The following is a 24540-nucleotide window of genomic DNA, read 5'->3' as shown; positions in this document are numbered from 1 at the left end:
CTTTCATAACCCAAAGGGAAACAAGTTGCATATTGCCTGCCATATAGTGAGACTAGGAAGCCATTATCAATAAGTTTATATTTCTAACACATGAATTTATAATTTTATAGATTAATTCTAATTATTGCTCATATAATTTTAGATTTCGATTTGCTAATATGTATTAATATTTCATTTTAACAATTGTGCTAAATTCTTTAAATTGTATACCGTTTCTGTAAAATATGTTACTGATACCTGTTCACCTTGTTTTTTTATTGAACCATCATTATGAAATGCCTCTTTAGGAAACAGTGAGGGAAAATAAGATTATATTTTAGTGCGATATATAGTAAGTCAATTTTGCCTTTGAAGTACCTTTTCACCAATATTTAAAATATCTCTTGTAACATAGCTCTCATGATTCATTAGTTATATTTTGTGTTGACAGTGAAGTAAAATGTTCTATTTTAGAATTAACAAGACAAATGAAATTAGCAGTTTTAAATTCCGTTTGATTAAAAAAGAGGTCCTAGTAATCTCAATTAAAACAAATGCAGAGAAATCATTAATCCATGAAATTGACTTTGCATGCACATTAACTCACTCTGTGTCTCTAGAACAATGCATCTAAACTTTTGCTGGCCATTATGGAAAGCAGACATGACAGCGAGAATGCAGAAAGAATTCTTTTTAACATGAGACCCAGAGAACTGGTAAGAAAACTTTTAGAAGCTTGGTTAATATTGGGTAACCTAAAAGGAACAAGTTTAGAGAATGCATGTCAGGCAAAAATGTTGATTGATTTTCATTGCTCTACCGAGACAAATGGAGCATCATGACTTACCATTTCCAATACCTCAGAAGGCCCTGTGTTGGCAAAGGCCTGTGTGATCTGGGCCTTATGACTTCAGTAGTTTTATCCACTCCAAACGCTTTTCTTAGCCAACTTATCACACTATACTAAACTATATGCAAATATGTATTGCCAGAAAAAAAGTTGGCTTTAGTTTAATGGTGTATTGGAGCATATGAGGAAGAGATGTAAAAAAAAGTTTATATTCTTCAAAAATTTTATTTATACCTCCTTCTGAAAAATAAAATAAAATTAATTTTTTTTGTAGTTGTTCTTCTCAGTAATATGTTGTACAATGCTTGGCCTCAAGGAAACTGTGCAGACTCTAGTAGAGAGTCTAATGATCTCACACAGAGATCATTAGTGTGTCTTCCTGTTGTAGAAGTTATCTTTTCCTTTACACTCGTGGCATGCACATTATGAAATAATGCAGGTGTATTTTAAAAGCACTGGATTCCAAAAGCATTGAGAACATACTCACATAATATAGCTCAGTGCCCTGGTGATTAAGCTCCACTCACATCAGGGCTGTTGTTGGTGCTATGGGCATCTCCTATGAAAGCCTGGCACAACACTCTTTTGCCATCACTTTATTAGTAAAGAATGGAGTCAAGGAGGTCAGGCAAAAAGAGAGATAAGGTGAAGTTTGATTTAATATATATTTAATGAGAGCCCACTGTCTATCTGCAAGCAGTGAGTTACAAGGACCAACACATTTCCTATCCTATGGTTAAATGTGGCAGTGAGTGATATATTTATTCAACAATGGCACTGTGCAATAGCCCTTTGAAAATACTAGTTCCTCTGTGGACAAAACCTTTATCCTGTTATCCCTTTCCTCCTTGTGGCCCACCCTCCACCTCTTGCTTGAGTATATGCCCCTGCTCTGCACTTCCTTAGAAACATACATAGCCCTGGAGTAGGACTGACAGCACCCCACTGTGTTTGCCTCCTTCCTTGCTTGTCCCACTGGACCAGTAAATTCCTTGAGGGTACTCTCTCCCATCCACTGTTGGGAACCTCAGTTCCTAGGGCAATTTCTAGCACCATGTCTGCCTGTTACTTAGTGGGCACTTAGTAAATAATGGATGTTTATTGAGGTTCTCGATTCTCCTAATTCTTGGGAACTTTGGCACTATAAGCATTCATATATCAAACAAAAATTTCCAAGGAAAAGGGAAATATTGTAGGAAAATACTTTCATGTTCATTGAAATAAAGATGGTTTCCAAGGCCATTTTCATTTAGGGTCCTTTTATACTTTTGAGGCTCATGAAGCTGCCCAATTGTTAATTAAACCTCATAAACAGTGTAAAGCAAATGTTGTTTCTGGCATTTCAGTCTTCTTCTTTTTTTTTTTTTTTTTTTTTTTTGATAGGTGGATGTGATGAAGAATGCCTACAACCAAGGATTGGAATGTGACCATGGGGATGATGAGGGTGGAGATGATGGTGTTTCTCCAAAAGATGTTGGACACAATATCTATATTCTGGCCCATCAGGTGTCACATTTTATATCTTTACATTATTTTGCTCATCCTATCAATCATGTTTTGTATCTGTGGCTTGTTGTCATATTTTCAAGTTTTGGTCCCTTCATTTATTCAGCACTTACACCTAGGTTTGAGCTAAAGAGAGGAACAGCCTCTCAGAATGCCTGACTATGCACCCTAAGGTATGCCAGGGGACAGTCCACAGGAAAACAGTGCTTGGTACCCAAAACTACTGGGCCAGAAGGGAGGAGAATTCCCATGTCAGCCTGAACCATGGATAAACCATGGCAACAAATGAGGGTCCTGAAGGAGAGGGGAAGAGAGGCTACTGCGGAGACAGAGTATGAAGTGAGGGGGTGCATTCAATCCTAATCAGGACGAATTTGGCAGGTAGTCTCTGGCCTCCTTGAATTGTAGGTTGACATACTTTCTGTAGAAGTTGTAAACTGGCAGCCTCTGATTGGAAGTGTAAGCTGTAAACTGGCAACTTCTGATTGGAAGCTGTAAACTGGCAGCCGCTGATTGAAAGCTGTAAACTGGCAGCCTCTGATTGGAAATTCTTTTGAAGGAACTGTTTCCATTTTATAACTTTAAAAAACAGGTGTCTGATGAGTACTATTCATAAATTTAATACCATTAACATGAAGATCAACGTTAAATTGGCATTTTGCAAATTTGTTTAGGAGGTAAACATTTTAAATGTACATTCGCCAATTTGATTTTGTCTATGATAGCTCCTTTGTTTTTACAAAATGAAGTTCAAACGTTAGAGACTTGCTCTTTCTTTCTCATCATTTTCTCCCATTGGCGATCATTCCCTTCTGTTTCCCTGTATGTTTTATCAGTTGATTGAATAAACATCAATAGATATAAAGTCAGATTCTCAGAAGATTTATTTTTAAGATTGCTCTTTAGACATTTCTTATGCCCTTTTCTACCCTTTCTATAAATGTCTAATATATGTGAACTTGACTATAGTTGTTACAAAGCCTTCCAGGAGGGAGTCAGATTCTGAAAGATACTAACAAAAGACACCATTATTGTTTTGTAATATATCTGGCTCATTGAGAAGATTTTAAGGTCTCTCATAGTGTATCAAAATGCCTATGTAGAGCAGAAAGTGGTAAGGGCAGACGAGTTTTAGCTAGACAGATGAGCGTTTTATCTGCTGAGCAACTGAAAGCCAGGATGACGGGCAAGTTGAAGGAAGCAGAAAGTGGAGATTTAGGATGTGGAAAAGGTGTCATTTTAGAGAGAAAGAGAAGTCAGGTGACACAAAGTGAGTCAGTCTAGCAAAGGAATGACTAGAGATGACCAGAGATTGAATGTGAGTAGAAAGAAAAAAATCCCAGGCTGAGAATTAAAATCATATTTGCTACTAGAATGAACACAGAAACATGCTGAGCCATATGTGTACAGGGTCAAGGAGTTACTTTAGAGGCTGTAGCACTGTGGAGGGAAGGAGACAAGGAAGATGCGCAAGGTCAAAAAGGCAAGGTCAAAATGAGCAGTAGTAAGTTTCAGAAGAAAGTGGGGAAATAGAGCCACCTCTGTTTTCTTGACTGCAAGATAGTCTTGCTGTGTGTGGGGGAGGTTGTCTTCTTGCACGAGTGAGCAGCTGCATGAATAAGGTCTGGCTGTGTAGCTGTTGAGTGGGGAATGAACAACCAGACCAGCTAAGCTTGCCCTGAAGCCAGCAGAGTGACAGATTGACCAGCAGACAATGAATGAACCACCTCACATCCATTAAGAAATGTAAAAAAGCAATCTCAGATGACCAGTGTCTTAGGGGTAACAATGAACATGTCAAGGTAAAGCAAAGACTTATGTTAGGTCACTTCAGTTTGAAGCAGACCAAGCATAAGAGTAGAGGATGCAGGCCAGGTGTAGCGGCTCACACCTGTAATCCCAGCACTTTGGGAGGCTGAGGTGGGTGGATCGCTGGAAGTCAGAAGTTCAAGACCAGCCTGGCTAACATGGCGAAACCTCATCTCTACTAAAAATACAAAAATGAGTTGGATGTGATGGCGCATGACTGTAATCCAAGCTACTCGGGTGGCTGAGGCGCGAGAATCACTTGAACCTGAAAGGTGGAGGTTGCAGTGAGCCGAGATCGCTCCACTGTACTCCAGTGGGTGACAGAGTAAGACTGTCTCAAAACAAACAAACAACAACAACAAAAACCGAGTACAGAATACAAATTTTTTAAAAAGACGTTGTTACATGCTGAGAAGAATGGGCAAAGAGGGTAAAGAATGCAAGCACTGCTCAGAGATGGAAAGATGATAGAAAAAAATAAAGCAACCTATATATGAAATAAATTCAAAATGAAGATGGCATAAAGGCCAATTATTTTCATGAATTTGAGTTTATTACAGTGCTTGAAGAGGAGAATAGACATGTGCAAAAAGAATGGTGGAATTGTCCAAAAAGTGAAAATTTAGAAGTGGTAAAAAAAAAATGTTACAAGGGGTTAAAACAACTTGTTGAAAGGAAGAGAAATCAATGTTATGAAAATGATTGGGGTGGATATATCAAGGTGTTTTTGTTTTTGTTTTTTTGGTTTTTTTTTTAACTTCCCAGAAGAAAAATGTTGGAAAAGCAATGATTTGTAGAGCAATGAAAGTCCAATACGAAGTACAGAAACAAAGCCAGGCCTCTAGAAGAAAGAGAACAAACATCAAAACGAAAGAGAATAAAGAGAAAAGGAGATTCTGAATTGCTGAATACTTTAAGCCTCGTGATTACACTGTAAAAGATTAAATATTAAATAAGAGTCCACATGAGTCCCTGTTAGAACCCAAAAAGGGCACAGGTATGGAAGGAAAGTAGGCCAGTTGTATGTAACTGACAGTGTAGAGTTAAGCAATTGCTTGCTTATTCTTTTATAGTGACACAAGGAGTCATTTCCTGGCCACCATATAAATGTATTATTTATGGGGTAACCCCTTCACCAATTTTTCATGAAAAATTATGAGCTTTTACTCACAGAAGAGGGACCATTGTGCTCTGCTGATCTTTCTGCAAGTGACTCCTTGGCTTTCTCTAGGCTAGGATGTCATATTTGGTTTCTCAGGAGGCCAATCCCTAAGATTGTTGCCAAGTTCCTCATGAATCTATTGTCCTCCACAAACTCACAAGGAGTGGTTGGTTGTAAGCACTGCTTCAGAAGTGGCCATGTAGCTGTGCTATAGGGATTTGGTAGAGTCCAGTTTCCACTGTTTTCGTTGTGGATATGCAGTCACTGGGCTCCTGCAGGCAAATAACTGTGCAAATTGGTTTCTGGCTTTGCACAGTTCAGTACTTCCACAACCACGATGCAACTTCCTCTTTGTTTTACTATAATCATCTTTTGTGCAGACAGTTTATTCTGGTGCTCTCAGACTTTCAATTTTTGTTGTTGTTCTTTTCACGGTAGTAAGGTAGTTCTGCTTTTTCTGCTGTGACATCCCTTTTGGCCTTTCCTGTGGTTGGTGTTACAAGAAACAAATAATGCTTCTTGTAAGTGTCTTGTCTGATCTACATAAAACTATAAATACCTCAAAAAGGGAATTTCTTAACTTCTAATACTATATAGTGTTGTGCAGAGAATTTCCTTAAAATCCAACTAATTGCACTTTTTGACTTTCTATCTTCTGCATATTTTCCTTATGCCTCTGCCCCATCTGTCCGCTTTACTCTTGGTCTTTTACATTCTTTTCTTGCTTTCTGTAGAAACAGTCTCTACACACAGTCCAGAAAACTGTTCAGTACTTTGTGTATGTCCAATATATATTAAACCATATTGTTTCATTCTCTCCTGAAGCAATTTCTGTTCTTCTGTCTGAGACCCTGCATTTAATGCCTACCTGAAGTAAGAAGCATATGGAGAAATGTTATATGCTTTTCAGGTTGGGGAGAAGTATTAGATAGCAAGCTGTAGGAAGCAAAAATAACTCCTGGATCATAAGGCAAGAGAGAATGGGTCACTCTGATTGGTTACATTTAATTCTTTTCAAAATGCAGGCTTGAAAATTTTTTATGAGCATTTTCCTATATCACTAAATGGTCTTTGAAAACATAATTTTAATGCTGCATAATTGTTCCTCATTTGAATGTACCATGATTTGTGTAATCATTCCTTATTGTTATACATTTAGGTTTCTAATGTATTTGATATTATAAATTATGCCATGATTGACATCCTCATACATTAATCTTTGTCTGCCACACTGATTATTTCTCTAGGATAAATTCCAAGAAGTTTAATTACTGGGTCACAGGGTAGTAACTATTTTATGGTTCCTGATGCATACTGTAAAATTGTTTTCCACAGTTTATGATGGTACTTCTCTTACTGAATCCTAAAATTGTTACCATTTAAAAAAATACTGGCCACACCGATAGTATTTGGAACAACGATGTTTGCTGAATGAATTAACATATGATAGATGAAAGGAGAATCACATTTTGATTTATATCTTTTGGATTACTGGTAAAATGGGCTATCTTTTAATATGTTCTTTGGTTATTTGTATTTCTTCTGTGAATTACTTGAAAGTATATTTATCTCTTATTTTATAAGGTTCATTTTCCTTAATGAAGTTTAATTAGGGATAATAACTTTTTGTCAGTCATATTAGTTATATTTACTTCTTTCTGATTTACTGGCTTTAATGTTTTCATAATAGTTTTCTTTCAGCACCTCGAGATGATTTAAACACTCACCTAGATTTTCTTCTGGTGTATAATGAATTCAGGTTTTGTATGTAATTATATAATCTTTCCATGTCATAATGCAAAAGTAATAAGAAGGAAAGTTCTGATGCTTCATCTTTAAAGACATATTCCAAAATTTAGTGTGACAGCAATCCATGAGGGCAGGATTTGCAGGAATTTTAGGAGGGTGCTGTAGATTGCGGGTCACAGAGAAAGCTTTAGTAGAAGAGGTTAGGGCCAAAATCTAGCCACTTTCAGGGTCAGACAGAGTATGTGAATGAGTGATCTAGGGGCTGATGAGGTTGGGACAGCCTGATGTTCCTCTTCCAAAGCAGGGAGCCATTACTCACTTCTGCTGACTTGCCAACTGGACTCGCAGGCCCTCGATTTCCACTTCTTCCAGTATTTCAAAAGAAGCCTATATTTTGAAATTTTGTAAAAATCTGGAATCTCCTAACTTTTAAAAGTTGGCAGGTCATTCAGGATTTTTACAAACACTGAACAGGCCAAAGAAAACTCAGCAGCAAGCTGAATGTGGCCCTCGATCCATCAGTTTACCACTGTGGAGTAAAGGATTTACATTTCTCGTTCTTTCTTTCATTGAGTTTCATAGATGCATTGAGAGCTTACTAGATGCCAAGCACTGTGCCAGATACTAGGAGTGCAGTGGTAAAGAAGATCCACAACAGATCAGCTCTCGGGGAATTTGCATTCTGGCTGGGAGCAGTGAAGAGTAGACAATGAACCAGAAGGATGCCAGATGGTCATATAAGCTATGCAGTGAACAGGAATAGATCATGGTGAAAGACAGTTACTAGAGGCTATTAGAGATTGGTTGATCTGGAGGGTTTTCTGAGGAGCAATTTAAACTAGATCTAAGTCAAAAATCAAAAGCCAGCAGGATACCATGGGGGTGGGGGTGGTTTGCAGGGCAACATTCCAGTGGCTTGAAAGTGGCAATGAGCTTGGCATATTTAAAGGAGCAAAAGAAGGCCTGGGTAGCTTGACCCTTCCCCCAGCCAGCTATTAGTACTTGAATATTATACTAATCACCTGCAGTTCACCTCAGGCTTATTTATTATAAGATACTTTCAACAACATTTATTGAACACCTCTTATGTCAGGCATTGTGCTAGTTTCTAAGATGGAAAGATGACTAAAAATGCAATCAAGAAGCTCACAATGAAGTGTATATAAAAGGAAGAGCGAGAGAGATAAATCATTATAGTTGAATGTGCATGTCTTAACTTGGAGGTTATGTACAAGGTGTACTTCCCCTAGGAGTCAAGAGAGCTTCCTGGAAGAGGTGACATTTGAACTAAATCTTGAAAGAGAGGAATGGAGGAAGACAGTCCAGGCAGGCAGAAGAACTTCTGCAAAAAGGAGCCAAAAATATTTTAGGGAGAGAAACTTCTTTTGGTCATATTAGTAGGGATCTTGTGTGGTATCTACATATGTTTTTATGTGAAGTAAACTACAATAATTTGAATTATGTAAACATCTTTGATAACTGTAATGACTCTATAGGCACCTAACAAATGTTGCACAAATGCATGAATAATTGAAGGATGAATGAATGAGTGTCTAGGACGTGATATACTCTAAAGCTTTGATATTTTATAGTTTAAGTATTATAATTTAAAAAACTGAATAAAGATATTTTTCTGTTACTATCATTACCATGATAAAAGTTAATGATAATTTCTGCCACTGGAGCACACATTTCTTGGGTACAGATACAATTATCTTTTTTTTTTTTTCCATGTGAAGTAGTGCCTAGATTATAGCAGACACTCTAGAAGAGTTTGAAGGAATAACTTCTGGCAAAAATGCATGCATGCTGATAATATTTCTAGGTAATACCTCCACTATGTAAGATTAGGAGACTCCTACAAAGCTTCTAATAGCATGCTGGCAATCCATAGTCTTATTTAACTGCTCTTGACTTTCTTTTTAGTTTTATACATTACTGTTTGCCAATATTGTTAGTAAACTCTGTATCAACAGGCCCTATAATATCTTCTTTCTTGCTAGGCACTTTTCTTATTTTTCTTCATGATACCATCTTTCTCTTTTACTAATAGAATATCTCCTCCTATTATTACTATTCATCTTAGTGTTACCTTCATACCCTAAAGATCCAAACTGAGACCTACCTAACCCATTTCCTAGATAAATTACAGCCAGCAACTATCTATTCTTTGTTTTGATTTCTTACATTTGTTAGGTCCACCTAGAACCACATACTTACTTTTACACTAGATTATGCTGTATATCATCCTGGAATTGTTCTTTGTTTCACGTATATCGGATCTGGCTACTAAATTAATAGTGGATCCACAAAATCTGGACACCCAGGAGGCCTTATTTTTACAAAAGAAACTTTCCACAAAGTATAATGGGAAAAAAATGCCTTGGTATTATAGAATAGATTTAAATTCTCCAATAGGCACTTCCGTGTCTTTCACTGAGCATCTAAGAACCTTTGGGTTATGGCCATTTAAGTGACCTCTCAAATTGATGGTTAATGGGTACAATAAAAAATGCAGTCTAGGAAATGGATTGAAATGGGACTCACTAATTATTGGTTTGATACAAAGATCATGAAGTGGAAGCAATTATTTGTTTGCTTAACATTCCATGTTTGTTAGATATATATTTATTTCTGAGTGGCATAATTATTAGAGCATCAGTCTGAATTCTAGCAATGTAAAATGCCATTGTTGTGTCTTTGACTCCTCCTTCTGCCTGCTTTGACTATCCGTTGAATTCAAAGTCTAATAGGAGAGCTGGAGATATTAGGCAAGGCTTTTATGATTAGTTTTTCCAGGAAAAGAAAAATGCATAGCACTCCCTAGTATATTTCAGACCCTTGAATTTTTACCTTATCCCTAATCAAAGTCAATAACTCTTCCTTAACTTTCGAAGGGGGGTGGGCGGGGTGGGGGGGAGAGAGAGAGAGAGAGAAAGAGAAAATGGTAGGAATGGCCATGGCATTTTAAGGACAGGGATTCTTTATGACATGCTAAAGAAATTTTCTGGATTTCCTGATAGTCTTCATTAATCCACTTTTTTCTTTAAAAAGTCTGTTTCTAATAACTAACAACAATTGCTTGAGCTATATTCATTATTCATTTTAAGGGATATGCATGTAAATTACTCCAAATAGCTAAAGTTTAATTTATACTGAAACCATATGAAGTGTATCCATCACTCAGACTACTTACAGTGTTTTCCTTAGAGATTTATGCTCTTCCCCTTTTGGCAGCTTCTATTTTCTTATGCTAATATGTAGTAATCAGCATTGCTTCATTTACTTTATTTGTAGATGCAGAAGGATGGTTTGTAATTGGATACATAACTTCCATCTCTAATATCTTTGAAGGGTTTTAAGTAACTTACCATTACTTCATCTTTATTATTGCTTGTTGTGCAGAACGTAGAAAACACAGCTGGGTTTCTCAACTCACAGAGGCACTTGTAGCTCAGTAATATGTTGGCTAGAATGTTGTACCAAGAATATTATGCAAACAGCTTAGCTATTATTCCACCCCTGCACCCTGTATTTTCTCTGTGAGCTATTTACATCGCTTAACTTCTCTGGCTTCAGCCTTCTCATCTATAAAAATATGATGGCTGTCAGTGAGCTGCATTTGCAAAGTAAACTTTCAGAGACTTATGAGCTCCAGAGAGTAGTTGGACTGTGATGGCTCTTTTACTGGATTCAATTATGTTTTAAATGATGTAACAATAACTAATCAGCTACTAGATATTTATGTATTTATTTACATGTCATCAGTTATAAACAGAATTTGAGGTTGAATGAGAAATGCATGTATATAATTAGCTTGTTAGAATACAAGATCAAAAGCCATGAGAAAGAAAGAGGATCTAAGTACACCAGAGGTCTTGGCTAACATTCTTACAGTTTATCAGTGGTGGCTCTGAGCTTCTTGGTAACCAAGAGTATAATTGATACCTATAGTATTCATTAATGACCAACTTTCTACTGGCATTTAATTCAGAAAGGAGTTTATGCAAGGATATAGTACAACACAGAATGGACAGAGCCATTCTGCAGAACACACCAGATGAAATAATGCACATAGCTGTCTTTTGGTTCTCATAGACAATGATCAACACTTCTGATTTATTAGCAGGAGTGAATGTAATTAATCTTGAGGTGTGTTTAATCCAATAGCCATTATGAAAATAGATATTACATTCACTCTATAGACAGACTTTGATAATGTAGGACTTTTCTAATATATGAACTTAGTTGAAAAACAACTTTTGTAAACATGAAGAGATTATCATATTAAATCACTGAAAATAGACTTATCCTACTTGCCCAGGTATGTGAAAAGCCTGCTGCTCTCAGGGCTGGAGATAAAGTAGTGAGCAGAGACACCCAAATCCCTTTCCTCTGGGAGCTTTCGTGCTAGCAGGGATGTCTCCCTCTTTGAGACCACATGATTCCTTTTGGGGCATGTGCTTTATAGATGCAGTTGTGGGGTGGGTAGGGAATGCATGGGATATGGAAAGGAGGCATTGTCTCTTCCCCATGGAGTATACCTTTATTACAGGAGGGAGACACAAAAACAACCACATTGCATCAAGTCCTAGGAAAAATGTGTATCTGAGGTGCTCTGGGATCTCAGGTTAGGAGTGTGCTTGGGAAAGTGAGTGTGGCAGAGCAAGAGAGAGAGAGAGCACCAGAGGGAGCAAGAGGAACAGAGAGATACCGCTTTCCCTCTGTACTCCCTCATTGGATCATTTGCTCAGCATTCATGCATGCAAATCTGCTTCTTAAAAAAAAACTCTAGCCCACTGGCTCATAACTTGCTGTCTTTTATAGCAAAAGTGCTCAAAAGATTGTATATAATTGCTGTCTCCTATTCCTCACTTTCTATTCTCTCTCTAACCCATTTCTGCCAGGCTTTCATTTTCACTGTGCCACCTAAACCACTCTTGGTGAGGCCACTAGTCACTGTTTCTTTGACCAGTCTAAAGGTTGCCCCCATTCCGCATCTTTTGTCCTGTCACTAACATTTGACACAGTTGGCCACTCTACTTTCTGTGAAATATTCTTCACTTAGTTCTTGCCCAGCACAATCTCCTGGTCTTTCTCTCTGCTTCACTGGCTTCTATTTCTTTCTCTGGCTTCTGTTAGAGGTGTTCTAGTCAGATCCATTCCATGGATCTCTGGTCTTCTTAATCGACGTTCACTCCCTGAATGTCACTTAGTCACATGACTTTAAACACCAGCTGTACCATGATAAATTCCAAAAGTACATCTTCAGCGTGGGCCTGTCTTCTGAACACCAGACTGGTTCCTCCAACTGCTTGCTCAGGATCTGCATTTGGATGTCTTTTTAGGCATCTCACACTTAACATTATCCATAATAGAACTCTTGGTCCTCCCACCATGTGTACATCTCAGATACCCCAGACACTCAGACTCCAAAGCCTCAGCTCCTTAGCATTCCTGTAGCCCAAGCCTGGGTGGATGTCCCTCCTGCGTGTGCCCATGGCACGCCATGCCTGCTATGATCATAGAACATATATCACCAAATTCACATGGCCTATTGACTTGTCTCCTCCACCTGACTCCAAACTTCATAAAGGCAGGAGTTAGGTTTTACTCATGAATGTTACCCAGTGCATAGTACTGTGTTTGATGTAGTAAATACTTCTGATTCACTGAGTGAGAGAGTAAGTAAATGAGTGACTGTGATAGTCAACAAGTGCTGTAGGTCAGGGGTTCCCAACCCCCAAACCCCAGACGGGTACCAGTCCGTGGCCTGTTAGGAACCCGGCCACACAGCAGGAGGTGAGTGGCAGGCAAGCAAGCATGACCACCTGAGCTCTGCCTCCTGTTAGGTCAGTGGTGCTATTAGATTCTCATAAGAGTATGAACCTTGTTGTGAACTGTACTGTGTGAGGGATCTAGGTTACGTCCTCCTTATCTAATGCTTGGTGATCTGTCACTGTCTTCTGTTCACCCCCAGATGGGATCCTCTAGTTGCAGGAAAACAAGCTCAGGGCTCCCACTGATTCTATATTATGGTGAGTGTGTAACGATAGTAGAAATAATGTGCACAATAAATATAATGTGTTTTAATCATCCCAAAACCATTCCCCCCCCACGCCCCGGTCCATGGAAAAATTGCTTTCCACAAAACTGATCCCTGGTGCCAAAAAGGCTGGGGACTGCTGCTACAGATGGCTAGAAAGGAAACAGGTGAAATAGGTTAATATCGGCTGGAGTTACTGTATAAGGCTTTGTGGTGGGGCTTGCATTTTAGATGAATCTTATGGATTGATAAGATTTAGATAAACCGAGGAAAGCATTTTCATCATAGAGAAAATATGCACAGAGATGGGGGCAATATTCAGCATGCTGTGTGTGTGTATGTGACAGCCAGCTTCTCTGGGACCTTACATCAAGAAGAGAGAAAGCCGTGTGTTGCAACTGTGGGAGGTAGCTGGGGTGGGGCATGTCCTATCGAATTCTGAAGGATTTTAAGTACCAAAAACTAATTGCATAGAAATATTTATTGAAATGTGATATAGTATACATTTCTGCTAATAGTTCCTTAGAGTACTTAGTTCTTTTTTTTTTTTTCTGAGATGGAGTTTCACTCTTGTTGCCCAGGCTGGAGTGCAATGGTGTGATCTCGGCTTACTGCAACCTCTGCCTCCCTGGTTCAAGCAATTCTCCTGCCTCAGCCTCCTGAGTGGCTGGGATTACAGGCGCACACCACCACGCCCGGCTAATTTTGTATTTCTAGTAGAGATGGGGTTTCTCCATGTTGGTCAGGCTGGTCTCAAACTCCTGACCTCAGATGATCCACCCGCCTCAGCCTCCCTAAGTGCTGGGATTACAAGGCATGAGCCACCGAGCCCAGCCAGAGTGCTTAGTTCTTACTTCTGTTGCCATAAAATAAATGAGACGGTAATGATTCTATAAAATGCTGAACAGAATAATGCAGAGATAAATAGCACAGAAGTCTGCTTTAGAAAATATCCACCAACCCCAAAGCAATGTTATAAGTCTTAAAATGATTATTGATTGATTGTATTTTTATTCATTTATAACCTGACATTATTATTCAAGTATTTGCAGATAAATCAATTATAAATAAACCCATGAGGAAATGTAATTAGTAAACACATAAGCCAATATAAAAATACTTAGGTCAGAGCACTAAGTAATATTGTGTATATATGGGTTTATGTACTTGCATGTATCTGCATATGATATTTATTGATTAACTTATTTTTCCTGCTGAGACATAAATGAAGAAAGCTTAACTATAGCTCAGGCACCATGGCTCACACCTGTAATCACAGCACTTTGAGAGGCTGAGGCAGGTGGATCATTTGAGGTCGGGAGTTTGAGACCAGCCTGACCAACATGGTGAAACCCCATCTCTACTAAAAATACAAAAATCAACCAGGCATAGTGGCAGGCACCTGTAATCCCAGCTACTTGGGAGGCTAAGGCAGAAGAATTGCTTGAACCCGAGAGGCAGAGGTTACCGTGAGCTGGGATGGCGTCATTGCACTGCAGCCTGGGCGACAGAGCGAGACTCCGTTTCAAAAAAAAAAAAAAAAAAGAAAGCTTAACTATATAGCTGACATTTTATCCTGAAGGCACACTGAGGAAGTATGAGCTAGGACAGAATGTCAGGACAGAGAAAGCCAACTAATTCTCGGTTAGTCAGTAGATCCAGTACTATAATACCAAGTGGTGTATGAAAACAGTTTTTTCCGCCAGGCACAGGGGCTCATGCCTGTAATTCCAGCACTTTGAGAGACTGAGGTGGGCAGATCACTTGAGGTCAGGAGTTTCAGACCAGCCTGGCCAACATGATGAAACAATGTCTCTGCTATTTTTACCAATGACGAAAACCACAATCACTTTTGCACCAACCTAATAAAAATACAAAAATTAGTTTGGCATGGTGGCATGTGCCTGTAGTCCCAGCTACTCAGGAAGCTGAGGCATGAGAATCGCTTGAACCTGAGAGGCGGAGATAGCAGTGAGCTGAGATCGCACTACTGCACTCCAGTCTGGGGTTCAGAGGAAGACTTTGTCTCAAAAAAAAAAAAAAAAAAAAAAAAGTCAGTTTTCCTTGTGTAGGAAATGATTGCCTACAATTGCCCATGGAATCATGTAGGTATATGAGTCTTACTATTATGTGATGAGATTGCTCAGCTTTTCTGTTTTATGGCTGTTGGTGCATTTTGAGTTTCAGAATTACTTACAGAGCACAGCAAAGTGGCAGAGCATTGTGACAAACTAATGCTGAAAGACAAATTGTTGAGCTAAAAAAAAAAAGTCAGGCTTCGGAAAGGGAAATAGTTACCCTTAGCCAGACCAAAAAAAAAAAAAAAAAAAAGTCCCCTTCTATGTCACAACCAAGTGATTATTTGAAATTATAAGGTAGGGGAAAATTCTGAAAAGTCCCATGACAGGATTTATATTATTGATAAATGTGATCGATTTTAGAAATATGAAATTAGCTGGTCTCAGAAAACTTCTAGAAATGTATCTCTATACACATATATGTAACTTTATATATGTGTGTGTGTGTGTATATATATGTATATATTTATGTATGTATGTATGTATGTATGTATGTATCTATCTATCTATCTATCTATCTATCTATCTATCTATCTATGCTTTTCTGTTTCTTTTTGCCAGCTGTGTGAGACCTGAAAACAATTTGCAGGTTTCTGTTACTATGCCAGGGATTTGCAAAGTATTACATAGCAAATATTTTAGGCTTTTCAGGTTATACTGTCTCTTTTGCAAATACTCAACTCTGTCATTCTAGAGCAAAAACAGCCATAGACGATATGTAAACAAATAAGCCTGGCTGTGTTCAAATATAACTTTATTTTAAAAAACAGGTGGCACACTGAATTTGACCTAGGAGCTGTATGTAGTTGGCCAAACCCTTCTTTAGATTATTTTTATAATCTTCACAGTTGAGAAGTTTCCTGTGTCCAATATCTGAAATATCTTTGTGAGAACTGAGTCATTTATTTTTAAATATTTTTCATGCTTATATTTATAGTGTTTAGTTCACTTTGTATGTGAATGTAACTAACACACATACCCATAGAGTGACATACATGTAGAGGTTCTGACTGCATCAAAAAGAACACTCCAGAGGTTCTTTCTCTGACTGCTGCAGTTCTGTGATTTAAGCATTCTATGGACAGTGGAAGCCTGATCATAAATGAGAATTGACTAACAATTGACAGGGCAGGCACATGTTCATTCAGTAGATTCAGAATAGGAATGAATCAAGTATGAACCAGGTGTGTGGATGAATCAAGTAGAACAGAGGCAGAAGAAGGGGAAATGAAGGCAGAAGTCATTGAAATGAGATAGATCTAGGCATCCAGGTCAGAGGGCAAACTAAAGAATGCTAGCTGGGGGCAAAGGTAGTCTTCTGCTTCCATCTGATATACAACTTGGGGAACACTGTGTATTAGAGTTGAGCTCTAAAGCAGTGATTCTCAAGTTGTAGTTCATTAAATTCCGGGACTCTGTCCCCAGAGACTCTGATTGAGAAGATCTGGAGTAGGGCCTGCAATTGCTTTTTACCATATATCCTGGATATTTTTATTCAAGTTGTCTGCAGACCACAGTTTCAAAAAAAGCTACTCCAGACTTTTCACCTTCTCAGCTTCCTTCCCTATTTGTCTGATAGCCTGATCATCTGATCCAGAGACTGCCTCTTCTCATTTCCTTCCCTTCCTTCTCTTTTTGTGCTCTCCACCTTCCTGGTACCAGCCGAAGCTGATTGTTACTAACTTCATTTCTGTTAACTCTCCTTCTCAGAAATTAAAGACATTAACCTCTGCCACTTATACACATGAAAATGTATGTTGAAAAATAGCTTGCACCAAAACAAACGAGTAAAAACCACAACACTCTCCTCCGTGGGCGTGCACTTCTTGTCCCCATAAGGCCATGTGAGAATCTGGAGTCTCTTACTGCTTTATATGCAAAGTCCCTAATGACCAAACAATAAGAAATGGCCAGAATAGCTAGGGTGCCGTAAGAGAGAGGACCAGGGGTGAGACACATGAGGGAGGCAGGGCCGGATCAGGAGGACATGCAGATCTTGCTAAGGGTTTTGGCCTGTATCCCAGGAGCAAGGCGAATCCATAACCACTGCCCTTTCCTAAGTCCAAGAACCACTTCATCTCTAGCTGATTGAATGTCTGGGAATGCCTTAAGGTGAGAGAAAATGAAGTGAGAGTCTTGGGTGGTTCTAGGTATAGAGCTGGCTGGTGGACAGATGATGTTGCATTTTAAAAGACTGGAGACAGAGGAGGCTCGTGGTGAAATGGAAAGAGGAGCAGCTTAGTTCTAGACTTTTGGTATTTAAGGAACTGATGGGACACTGGGGTGGAGGTGTACAACAGGCAGTTGGTTCTATGTCCTTGATTCTCAGGAAGGAGAGCCAGGCTTGGAACATAGATGTACGGAGACATTGGCATATAGATGCTGTTTGAACTTGCAGTTGTAGATGAGATTTCCTGGGAAGATAATTGGAATGAGAGGAGTAAAAGATCAAGAGTTGAATCCTGAGAAATGGCAAACTTTAAAGGAAAGGAGGAGGAATTGAAACCCACAGAAATCGATTGAAAATGAGAGGCCCGAGGGAATGTGATATAAAAGCAAGGGAGGAGAGAGATTCACAAAAGAGGGTGGGGTCAAAGACCCTCAAGAACTCAGTAAAGGAGGTGCAACTGTAAACCAGATCCGTGGCTTTGGCCCCTAGCAGGTCACCAGCAGCCTTCTAACAACAATCTATTGATGGAGGGGAAGTAAGGGACACAAACTGGACCGCAATGAACAGAGGACGCTGTGGGATTTACTACCTGCAAAGCAGCCACACGCCAGAACACACAGTAGAGTCAGAGAAGCAGTGACTCAAAGCAGCTCAGCCAGAGTGTCCTCTTCAGATCCCTATCTTAAGCAGAATGAGGGCAAAATATCAGTTCTAAAACCTGGACAAGAGGGGAGAATCAGAGAAACACTGGTGGCATTACAGCACAGATTGTCTTGCTGTCACTGAGCAAGTGTGTTATTTGTTCCCTAAATAAACTGCAATTGCTCTTCAGCAGAAGTGTGTGTACGTTTAAAATGCCCACCCTCCTAGATTTCCTGAGGCTCCTCATATTTGTATTTGTTTCCCCTTAGCACAGCAGCATTGCCTAAAAGCAGTACCAGTAAAGGACTGATAGGAAATATTCACAGGGTCTAGTTTGCACATGCAGCTCTTTATCTACCAGACTAGGAATTTGTTTAGCTTGTGTTGTGCCCACTCTGTGCGGTGCTTTGTAGTTCTCATCGGGGAAGGCCCGCTATGGGATCACAGCGACTGTGCTAATTAAATGTCAGTGGGTTTGGGAGCTGCGATGAGGCCTTCACGCTCAGCTCACCAAGACCCAAGCAGGAAGGGGAGGCACGTCAACCTTCCTGAAGCTCATTAGGGTAGGAAGTACTCAGAGTGAGACAGCTTCAGTGTTCAGATCCTAAATGGATGCTGCAAGAGGGCTCACAAATGAGCTCCAAAAGGAATAAACAAACTCATGTCTATGTAGTTTTAACAGAAAACAATTTTTATTTGGGCAAGTTTTCCTTGAAAATGTTCCCCTCCATCACCCCTCATTTTATTAGCTGTATCACTGATTCTAGAAGTGTCTCATGTTTATCTTGTTTTTATCGTTGATCACGCCCTCATGTTTAACATTGACACAAACCAAGGGAGAACAAAGTAATAAACACACATATCAAGAAAATATCAATGCTTTGGGTGCAGGTGGTGACAGGCAACCAGGCCCTTTCTGGCTTCCCCTGGAGGGCCCTGACATTTTCCTTTCTTGGTTGTTCCGATCTGAGTGTGCTGCATTGCAGGGAAACTGAGTCTTGATGTCATCATCAGCCTCTCCCTAAAATAACTCAGAGCTCCTTTTCTCCATGAGTGGCACAGTTCTGTAAGCGGCTACTAACTAGAAGTGCATTCCCCAGGCCCCCTGTACCGTCCTCACCCGGACAGCCTGGCAGAGCTGCTCACTCCTCTCCACTCGTACTGCCAGTATCTTCCTGCTGCCATCTTCATTTTGTGCCTGGACAACTGCAGTAGCCTCCTGTCTCTGTCTCCGGTTAAGTCCCTCTTCAATCCACTCTCCACAGGGAAGCCAAAATGATTAATTACACTAAAAGGTCAGCTGCTCCTGTCTGTCGCCTTACCAAATATTTCCAAAGCTTCTGATAAAACAGAGTATGTACGTGCTCACCAGCATGCTCAGGCGACCCTTAGTGAGCATGCTCCTGGTTACTTTTATTTTTTTCTGTTATTTTAGTTCATATTTATCGAGCATAATACATACTTACTTTGTGTCAGGTGCTGTGTCTCATCTAAATATCACAATGACTCTCTGAGGTAAATATTCATAAAGTACTCTTAGGAACCTCACTTGCAGAAGAAGAAAGTGAAGCTTAGAGAAGCTAAATGATTTCCCTGTGGCTGTTCAGTTAACAAGGAGGATACAGTGGAGTTGAACCCAGGTCTGTCCAGAGCCCGCGATGCTAACCACTGTGCAATCTCACCCTCTAGCCATGTCTGTGACTGCCCCTCTTCATTGCACCGTATATTACAGAATCTGCCCACATCCTTCACTACCACCTGGTCCAAACGAGCACCATCTTTCACCTGGATTATTTGCAGTAGGCTTCTGACTCTTCCTGCTTCTGTTCATCCATGCATTCTGTAGAGTCTTCTCTAACACAGTAGCAACAATGAACCCTTAAAAATGTAACACAGATTATGTCACCTCTGTGCTCAACACCTTCCACAGCAAAAATCAACTCTTGTGTTGGCTTCACAAGTCTGCCAATATGACCTGGCCCTCTTCCCCATCTCCCCTCTCTCTCTGGCCACTTTCCTCTTTACTTATTCTGCTCAAGCCACACTGGCCTTCTGGCTGTGCCTTGGTGTCAATAACCTACTTTGTGTCTATAAGTTTCTGTTTCATAATCCTGCTTTGTATCTAGAAGTTTCTGTTAAAATGGTCTCTAACCGTTTGATTTAAAATGGCAACCTCCATCCCCCAGTGCTCATTACTTCCATCCTCTGCTTTATTTTCTCCTTAGCACTTGCACATTTTGATAGATGATATGTTTGTTTCTGTCTCCTCCACCAACAGAAAGTTAGCTCTAGGAGGGCAGGAGCTTTGGTCTGTTTTGTTCACTATTATAACCCGGAAGCCTAGAGCATTATTTGTTATATATCAGAGGTTCATTAACAATTATAGAATTGTTACTAAAGGCTGGGCACGGTGGCTCACACCTGTAATCCCAGTACTTTGGGAGGCCAAGGCAGGCAGATCATGAGGTCAGGAGTTCAAGACCAGCCTGACCTGCAAGGTGAAACCCTGCCTCTACTAAAAAGTACAAAAATTAGCCGGGCGTGGTGGCACGTGCGTGTAATCCCAGCAACTCGAGAAACTGAGGCAGGAGAATCGCTTGAACCCGGGAGGTGGAGGTTGCAGTGAGCGGAGATCATGCCATTGCATTCCAGCCTGGGCGACAGAGTGAGACTCTGTCTAAAAAACAAAACAAACAAACAAAAAAAAGAATTGTTACTAGAAAGGGGTCCTGATCCAGACCCCATTAGAGGCTTCTTGGACCTTGTGCAAGAAAGAATTTGGGGCAAGTACATAGAGCAAAGTGGAAGCAAGTTTATTAAGAAAGTTATGGAATAAAGAATGGCTACTCCATAAACAGAGCAGCACCAAGGGCAGCTGGTTGGCTGTTTTGATGGTTATTTCTTGATTATATCCTAAACAAGGGGTGGATTATGCATGAGTTTTCTAGGAAAGGGGTGGGAAATTCCTGGAACTGAAGGTTCCTCCCCTTTTTAGACCACGTAGGATAAGTTCCTGACATTGCCCCGGCATTTGTAAACTGTCATGGCACTGGCAGGAGTATCTTTAATCATGCTAATGCAATATAATTAGTGTATAATGAGCAGTAAGGACAACCAGAGGTCACTTTCATTGCCATCTTGGTTTTGGTGGGTTTTGGCCAGCTTCTTTACTGCAACCTGTTTTATCAGCAAGGTCTTTGTGACCTGTACTTTGTGCCAACCTCCTATCTCATCCTGTGACTAAGAATGCCTAACCTCCTGGGAATGTAGCCCAGTAGATCTCAGTCTCATTTTATCCAGCCCCTATTTAAGATGGAGTCACTCTGGTTCAAATGCCTCTGAAAGAATGAACATACAAGGCATATATTAATTATTGTATTTAGCTCATGATGGCTTAGGTCATAGGAGAATTCTGTTTTAGTATTGAATGAGAGAAGTGGGTCTTTATGTTATGTTAATATTGCATATAAAGTACTTCATGTATCAGAAACTATTAACATCGTTTTACTTATAGATAATTCATGACCTCATTGTATAATCCCTAAGACACTTACAATGCAGGCAGTAACTGTTCATATACCTATATGTTTATGTTCAATACCCCTCTTTAAATGGCTTCTCTACCAGTTGGTTATATATTTCTTAAGAAAGGACAATAAGTTTTTCTAACTGAGTTTTTCTTTACATTTTCTCTTTCTTCCCTTCCTCTCCTACTTTTCATGCCCTCTCTTTGTCTTTTCGTTTGCAACCTGAGTCATTTAACTTCTGAACGACTAGATAACATTTAAAGGGTGTTGGGTGTCACAGAATGAACAAGTAACAAAATATATCTGCTCAAAATTCTTTGTCTCTTTTCAGTTTAATTCAACTGATCTGAATCCCTACTTAGAGTTGAAATTCACCTTGCCACCTCATTTCCTCCGTTATTAGGTTTGCCTTTGAAATGCAGAAGTTCATTTGAGCAGTAATTCTCTCACTTTTAAGAACCACTCTATCTCACAAAAGCTGACCTTTTTTTTTTTCTTAGCAGCTGTTGATTAGACAGTTAAACAGAGAGATAACAATGGCATATTTCTCAGTCTGATGTAACTCAGAAATAGAAAGCTGAAGAAACCTGAAATTGAAATGCTTTCAAGCAATTGAGCTTAAAGTTCCTGAAAATTATCTCGTAGTGCTTCTTCTCAGCTCCCCACATTCCACCCCCGATTTTACATCTGGCTAATTTGCACACTTCAGATTGGATTCCTGAGCGCACACTGGCAGTGTGAGAACTGTTGCGGAACTCATCATTATAATTTCAAGCCTCTAATTAACCCACTTTAAAGTGGCTTTGTCAAGACTATGAGCAACAGAAAAGCAATTGACTCATTCTTGGAATAGGTATATCATAGAGAAAAGTAGAATAGTAAGATTGTGCTCTTCACTAAGCCTCATTGGTTCAGGAACTTAAGGAGCATTAAGAGCACAGATCCTGCAGTAATTCTCTTTAGTATATTATTGCAGGTGTTGTTATTTCACAGTTAGGTAAATTAGACATAAAAAGGTCAAACGACTTGAACGTGCTACCCTAAAAGGTCAGTGATAAAGCCAGAAATCATTTCTCAGTGTCGATCAGAAGCCACCCCCCATGCCCCACAGCAATTAGTTTGAGAGCAGGAACTCTCTAAGTTTTCCCAGTCAACCACAGGTACTATTTTAACATGGTCCAACATCTCAAAAAGATTACTTTCTTCACCTTTTGGTGTTTGCCTTAAAAAAATCCCCAGAAACAGTGAAAGAATCAGAATGCTTTTAAAAGATAAGTGATGCTGTCATTCCCATTTTTCTTATTGCTGTGTATAGATGACTAGGAATTAAAACATTTCTGGCCAGGCACAGTAGCTCAAGCCTGTAATCCCAGGACTTTGGGAGGCTGAGGCAGGCAGATCACAAAGTCAAGAGGTCTCAAGGCCATCCTGGCTAATATGGTGAAACCCCGTTTCTACTAAACATACAAAAAATTAGCTGGTCGTGGTGGTACGTGCCTGTAGTCCCAGCTACTCAGGAGGCTGAGTCAGGAGAATTGCTTGAATCCGGGAGGCAGAAGTTGCCGTGAGCTGAGATTGCGCCACTGCACTCCAGCCTGGGTGACGGAGCAAGACTCTGTCTCAAAAAACAAACAAACAATCAAACAAATAAAACACCACATTTCTCATATTTGCATATAATATTGTGATTCATCATTTTTTAAAAACTCAATTTATTTCAGAAAATTAAACACATATGCCATTAAAATTGAACTAATAAATAAGCAAAAAATACTCTATGCCATCCTTCCATCCATACGTCCATCCATCCATCCATCCAAAAAGTATTTGTTAAGCAACTCTTCGGTGCCAGACACTGTCCTAGATTATGAATACAACAGTAAACAAAACAAAATCCCTGTCCTTCTGTAAACTACATTCTAGGTGGAGGACATACTAAAATCAAATGAAGAATATTTCATACTCACATATTGTTGGAATTATCATGGAGAAAGATTCTTCTGTTTTGCTAGTGTTTCCCAAACCACACTTGAAATATGTGGGAGGGGACATGGATGGGAAATATCCAGCAAATTCATTTCTGGATGCTGAAAGAAACAACTCGAGTAATATTACCTGGTCATCTCTGGATCTGAGGAAAGCATATTATTTCCTGTGTGGGAGTAGTGAGACCCAGAAATTTCAAAGACTTGTCTTTAGTTACATCAAAAAGAAATAAGGTCAAAGAGATGTCTCTTTTCCATCAGTTCTACATAATGAAAGCAAAAACTCCTAGTGTACATAATATCAGAGTTTCCCAGAAATCAGTTTCTATGTCTATCTGTGCTTTAGATAACCCCACTTCACATGTGGAATTAGTTTCTTTTCTTGCTTCCTCACCCTGAAATGTTTTAACTCTTTTGACTAGGACACTACCGTAATGATTACTTTAGAATATTTTTGGTGGAATACTGATTTCAGATAAGATGATCTACATACACATTATTTTGTTTCATTTCATTTTAGTCACTCGGAAAATATTGATATATATTCTTACATGGATATCAAAACCAATTAAGAATTATACCTCCTTAAATTTCACATGAAAACTACAAAATAGTAAGCATTTTCTGTTAAAGTGATGAATTATTTATAAAATCTTAAATCAGTAGCTTCTGAAGTATCGAAGAAGTAGGAGAAGGCATAACCTGTTTTAATTGAAAATGGAACTAAAGAATAACATTTGCCTTAAATAACTGTAGGGAAAAATCTTGTTTTAGAAGATAAATTTTTTATCTCTTTTCATGAAAACAAACATATAAATTAATTTATAAACTAATATATTTCATATATATTACATATAATTATACAAACCTCCTGGGATTAAAGTAGTTTTTACTCTTTTAGTACATGTCTTAGTCCATTTTCTGTTGCTATAAGAGAGTACCTGAGACTGGGCAATTAATAAAGACAAGAGATTTATCTAGTGACTGGGAAGTCCAAGATGCAGGCATCTGCATCTGGTCACCTTCTGGTGAGAGTC

At 39.2% G+C, this 24540-nt stretch overlaps 1 protein-coding gene across 2 annotated transcripts in view; it reads left to right on the top strand.

Annotated features, from left to right (window-relative positions):
• ITPR2 (inositol 1,4,5-trisphosphate receptor type 2) overlaps positions 1-24540 on the top strand; it is a 492964-nt gene that overhangs the window by 355000 nt on the left and 113424 nt on the right. For both annotated transcript variants that reach the window (XM_023209041.2, XM_023209040.2), the window contains 2 exons: positions 600-695; positions 2213-2335. In XM_023209041.2, coding sequence (XP_023064809.1) covers positions 600-695; positions 2213-2335 — 219 coding nt within the window. The remainder of the gene's footprint in view (positions 1-599; positions 696-2212; positions 2336-24540) is intronic.

The sequence above is a fragment of the Piliocolobus tephrosceles genome, chromosome 10, assembly GCF_002776525.5.
Source record: "Piliocolobus tephrosceles isolate RC106 chromosome 10, ASM277652v3, whole genome shotgun sequence".
In the NCBI taxonomy this organism is placed as follows: Eukaryota; Metazoa; Chordata; class Mammalia; order Primates; family Cercopithecidae; genus Piliocolobus; species Piliocolobus tephrosceles.
This window is presented reverse-complemented; position numbering and strand designations above follow the sequence as displayed.